This window comes from Marmota flaviventris, chromosome X (assembly GCF_047511675.1).
Source record: "Marmota flaviventris isolate mMarFla1 chromosome X, mMarFla1.hap1, whole genome shotgun sequence".
Lineage (NCBI taxonomy): Eukaryota > Metazoa > Chordata > Mammalia > Rodentia > Sciuridae > Marmota > Marmota flaviventris.
Genome location: NC_092518.1, coordinates 71,303,617 through 71,309,750, shown reverse-complemented (window position 1 = coordinate 71,309,750; position 6,134 = coordinate 71,303,617). Strand labels below are relative to the sequence as shown.

Genomic DNA, 6,134 nt, shown 5'->3' with positions numbered 1-6,134 from the left:
CTGTAAGATTTAGGTTACTAATGGTATAGATGACCTCTGGTCATTACATTGGACTTTAAATAAAGCAAGCCTACATAACATATGATTGATTATGTGGACCCTGTTTCTTGAGTGTCAAGGTGTATGGGGATATAGAATACTACCAGAGCAGGCAAGCTTAGCCAATAAAAACCCTTAATTATCTTTCTCCTCTATGGCAAAAAGCCTTTAGTCTTATCAGCACTCTTAAATTTGACATAAATGAGTATGATGAGGAGGTGATGATGAGAGAAAATACCTGTGGAAGCAGCAACATGGCCAAAGTAGAAGACATACAGCCATTTAGTGTCCAACTAGAAGTTCTCTCAACACATAGTCTCATGAGACAGGCAAGAGAGTCTCATGAGACTCAACACATAGTCTCATGAGACAGGCAAGGTGTCTAAGTGGTACTGCCACTGCATAGGGAAAACTGAGATGTTCTCAGGTGAACCAGAATTTTAATGAGCTCCGTGATTTCACTGAAATTGAACCAATGATAAGGTTTAAAAAAGAGATTGTATAAACCATAGGACAGGGCTATGACTGGTCTTGGTTTTTCACTACTTAAACACCTCAACATACAGAAGCACCAGGAATTTGGGGGTGGGCAGAGTAGATATATACACCTTTCTTAATTTTTGGTTCTTTTTCCATTGAAAATGGCTCTAGAAGAATTTTTTTTTTAAATAACAGATGTTCACAAACATTTTACAATTCTTTGTGCATTATAATATTCCCTGCTTCCAAGTACAATCCTTCTTCATAGCAACAGCTTCTTTAAACACATATAGCCAGAAAAAGGCAATCCAGTGTGGGTAAATAGAATAATTGAGGACAAGAATATAGGCCAGTTAAAATGGGTGGAAATGAGATGTATGTTCCTATTTATTTGGGATAACCAAACTGGAAAAAACTTTGCAAACACTTTCCTATTTCCTATATTTTGATTTGCACTGACTACTACATATTTCCATGAATGAAGTTGGCAATGTGAAAAAAAAAAACTCAGTAACAATTGACAAAGTCAAAATGCTTTTATTTATACTGAAGTTTAGCAAGTACATTTTTTAACAAAGAAAGCATACTTTAACTTAATATATGGAAGAACAGAGAAACCATACATATAAGAATCTAGTCTCTAACACACTACAGTATTTTTTTCTTAAAAGACAAAAAGCCAAGCTGAAATGATCATAGAAAAGCATCAAATATGGTCAAGTTACTTTAGCCATTAGGATTTAGTTCATATTCTTAAACTGGTCAATCTAATGTGAGGACAATGTTTACATCATTGATTTTAAAATTTACACATATTCCTTTTTTAATGTAACAGATTGAATAGCTGCTTCAGTAAACAAAGCTTTGCTGATAAACACAATTGAAAATACTCCATGTTGAATAGTTTCAGAGATAAACTGGAATCACAAGCATCTTCATTTATGTAAAGCCAGCGAGGACCTTTCAGGCCGAATAAAACTGTTGTGCCATTGCTAAACAGTAATAGTTACCTCCTTTAAAAAAAAGAAAACAAGTTAGTTCTTCTGTGGAATAAATCTGATACATGCTAAAAATTACTAAAACTTTTATCTTCAGGAACCTAAAATGATTGAATGTAACAGGTCTGATTCAGTATTTATAAAAGTTAACAACATTATGTTAATATGTCAGTTTTCAAAAATTCTTCAATTTTCATGATATAGCTTCTGCTCTTCTTTGGGCAGCACTGAAGAAATTGAAGACTAATACTTTTTTCACGAAATTCGTTATAATGTTTATAATGATCTATATTATTTTTCCTTTTGCACACAATGGTACATTGAAGTCCCTATACCAAAATAGGGGGAAAGGAGTTATATAATTTTGACCTAAGATAATTACAGCTTTATACATTTAGAATTTCCTCTCCCAAGTTTAACCTTAAGACTGTGTATACTGCATGAAGGGAGACCAGCTCTGCATGCCATTATGATCAGAAGTTTTGGTCAAACCAATATTCATTTAAATGTTGATCATCTAGAGTTCATAGTATCCTAGATTTAAGTAACACTTGATAGGTGTGGCTAAAAAATATCAATGAAGGATTTTTAAAAATTTGTTCTATTTCTTTTATTTTAACCTTGCTATTTTCCATAACAATGGCTTATGACCTGGATATCTTACTAATCACAAATTGTCCTTTGCTTACAAAATAAGACAGAGTGGGAAAGAAAGTGTGGATGAATGAACCTATTAACTATGGTTAAGAAATGCTAAAAGCTATGTTTATGAGTCAAATGTATTATCTTCACATATAAAGAATACATTATCATTTTTGAACTGATATGCCTAGTGTAAAATATTCATTTATTTCTGGTTCAAAGCTTAGCATTGTAAGGAGAAAAGTATACATTTTTGGACCTTATGCATGGTAACTTTAAAATATTTATTCTTTCTGTGTAAAGGGTATCATGGTCTGTCAATGGAAATTTTTGGATAAGATTTCTGAACCAAAAATAAAGTAAGATAATAAGAGAATAAAAAAGTTTGATTCTGTATTAGTCAGAATAGCTATAAAATTGGACAAAACTCACATAATTGGCAACCAGATATTTCCCCAAGGAATACATAGAATATATCTGATATTTTTAGCAGAGCAAAATAAAACAAAGCTTATATTTTTAGAAACTCTCTGGTTATTTGTAAATCCAGATAATTGGAGTCTGAGAATATTTATTCTGATGAAACTAACTAGTTAGTTGCTTAGTTCTCCAGTCTACCTCATCCTCTGTATACACAGCCTAAATATCATAGGAAAGATCTTCAACATCAAATGCAAGACAGTTATTTTACCAGGATTCAAATTTATACAATATAGTAAAGCTCAAGTCATGCAGTACAAAATGTGAACATTATAAACTTGAAAGCAATGGCAAAACAAATAATGCCCTCTAAAAAGGTACGTAAGCACAGCAGTGAGTGCCAAAAGACAATCAATATTCTTCATTCAGAAAAATGCAGTTACTGAAAATCTCATTTATTATGTGTAATTCATGTCTGTATTAAAAGAGACAAACATATCTGCCCACACACTTCATTAAATGTCCCTGCTTATAAGGCCTATCAGGAACAGTTTCTATAGTAACTTGAAAATAAAAAAGAATTTAAAAAAAACCTAGGTTAGCAAGAAAACAATATTTATATGTATCAATTTTTTCCCCAGAATACAACAAATTGAGATTTCATAGTAGTAAATTTTTCCCCAATGTTAAGATCAGTAGCAAAATACACTCCTGTGTAGCATGCTGTATAAAGCTGACACCTATTCTGTTATTGTTTTACATATGGCAATGCTAAATGACCAAAAAGTAGGAGCCAATATTGACCTGCTAACTGACACTGATCCTTGGAGCAATCTCAAAGTTTGCCACATTTCAATTTCAAAATGCATTTCAGCTATAATATGAGTGATTTATCATTTAGTAGTAGCTGTCAAAGCAAACTCCTAGATAAAACAAAAACATCTGGAACCATAAACAGAGAAGTACAGTAGCTGAATTTCAATACAAACCCAGCGTGTTCACTTCATTAGGAACAGGAAACAGCTAATTAGTAATTGAATGTTTATGTTTCATGTTTTTAAGAGGGTTCATACTTGAGCTCCAAACAGAGATGATCTAATATGCACTCTGGATGTAAACAATTTTAAAGATCAGGAAGAGCAATGAACAAACCCTCTTTGGAATGTTAGGAGCTTGGAAATTTAGAAGGAGGGACTCATACTATCTGGGGAGTGCTGGCAGGGTTTCTTACTTTAAGATTCATCCAATAGGTAAAGAGGAAATTTGATGCATAAAAACATGATCAGTGTTAAGTAAAAATGTAGTTCCATGCAGTCCTTCCCTTAGCACAACACTGCCTGACATGGGTATAACCCATGGCACAGAAGGCTGGTATGGCCTTCTCCATACAAGAGACAATATACTGCTTGGTTGATTTATCTTTTGAGGGCCACAGCTGGCTATCCCAAGGTCCTTTAAGTGTAAGACTTGCCTCCTGTGTTATATATCTAAAGATTATAAAAAAATTAGATAAATCAGGTGTCATAAAGTAGATATGTGCAAAAAGTCCAGAAGAAAATGCAAGGGGATTCTTCATGGTCAACCAAAGTAAAAAAAAAAAAAAAAAAAAAAATATATATATATATATATATATATATATATATATTAGCAGTAGTGTGTTTTTAAGTGCCTTAATTTGAAAATGATATTCAATTTTCCCTATCATTCCACATGTGCCATTTGAGTATATAATGTTGAGAAATTTCATGATGTTTTATTTTCAGTTATATTTCATTGTTATTCAGGTCAGATATCTGATATTAATAACATTTTTCATTTGATTTGCCTAAACCTTATTTATGATTTACTTCTAATATAGATTTTTTTTCTGAATTGGGCTAAAACATCATACCTACTCCACAAAAGCAGACCTTCTATAGTCCATAGAGAGCATCTGAAGCCAAATGTCTGTGCCTTAAAAAATCTTTCTGTATATAAAATGACTAAAATGTCATATTCATTGACATGAAATAATGAAATATTTCATAGTATGTAGAATATTTGGAATTCCAACTAAAACTGTATATACTGCCATAGGGAAGTGATAAAGTTTTATCCAGTCTAACAAATAGAATGGATAAAACTCATTTGGCCCTTTGCATAAGATGGGTGATGCTTTGGTCACATCAGAACTTAATTCTAGGGCAGATATAACAAAATATATCAGATTTTGCTTGATTTAAGGAGGCATTTTAGGAGTGAAATTAAATGTTTCTAATTACTTAAATAGCTATTGTATTCTTAGGAGGCATAAAAATGATGACAGGTATATATCATCAGTCTTTGACCATGTATCTGTTAAATAAACAGTTAAAAATACTTAAAGCCATTCCCTGGGCAATTCAAGCCAAGTGATACATTTGGCTCTAATCACTTGAACATGTTATGCATCTGGCCATATCTAGAACAGAGGGTGGAAGGTACAAATTTTCATGATGTAAATGTACCATTGCATCTGCCTATTTTCTTATGTCTATATATTTTTCATTCTGTTTGCTTATTGATCACATAACAAAGAGCAAGCAAGACTGGGGATAAGAGAGAAGAAAATGAATAAAAGGAGATTTTTTAGTAGTCTAATTTATCATTGCCTTTCTTACAGATAAGTAATATGCTAGCAGAAAGGGGTTAAATGTTTTGCTCCACCAACAACAATTCAAGGAAATTGTAGACATGGTAAACACTAAAAACTAGAGCTCCCTCTATTTCCTTAGAGAACCCTACAGCAAAGTCTTTCTTTTAGAAAAGTGAGTTCCCAGGCCATGATAACAAATATTCATTAATTGTACAAATGAATTACCTCCTGATATACTTTCTGTTAATTACCAGGTCTGACAAATAAATCTATTTCATAGTAACCACAACTTAAAGCAGGAATGTCTACATTTTATCTCATACCATCTAGAAATAACATTTTCTGTGTATTAAAATGTTTTCCACCTACTTACCCCACTAGGATGCTGTGTGAATTAATATGATAATGTTTGTGAAGCACTATGAACTCCTTGAAAAAAAGGGATTAAAGAAGTATAAAGTATCATATTCACTCACTCATCATTATGATTATCCCCTAAAAACATATGAAACCCATTCTCTAGCACATTGTTCCTGTAAGTGCAAGATTCTATTTATCAGTAATGAACAAATAGTAATTGAAGGTTCCATATTTTAAGAATTTTAGTATGAAATCTAAAGAATTACAACACTAGATAAGCTGGTAACTGCTACAGCACCCTATTCGTGCCTATGATCAGTTGGAGTTCCGGCATCAGTGTTCAGGCTGCACAGAAAAAACAATAAGACCTGGTCAAAATTTCATTCCAACAAAGAAAATCCAAAATCTACTCAATGCATGTCACTGAAAAACACAAACTCTATAAAAGTATTTTGTTCTACTATATATGTTCAAGATTTGAATAAACTAGTGTGTTGTAAATGTATTATTTTATTAGGTTTATCCCTTAACCACATATTCATTTATGTGCGTCTCATTCTATTAAAAATAAAATTATACAA

At 32.2% G+C, this 6,134-nt stretch overlaps 1 protein-coding gene across 1 annotated transcript in view; it reads right to left on the bottom strand.

Moving 5' to 3' along the window:
• Nucleotides 1-1,080: 1,080 nt before the first annotated feature.
• Dach2 (dachshund family transcription factor 2) overlaps nt 1,081-6,134 on the bottom strand; it is a 497,550-nt gene continuing 492,496 nt past the window's right edge. Inside the window, exon 13 of the mRNA XM_027932544.2 lies at nt 1,081-1,532. Within this exon, the coding sequence (XP_027788345.1) occupies nt 1,483-1,532 (50 nt within the window). The 3' untranslated portion in view covers nt 1,081-1,482. The remainder of the gene's footprint in view (nt 1,533-6,134) is intronic.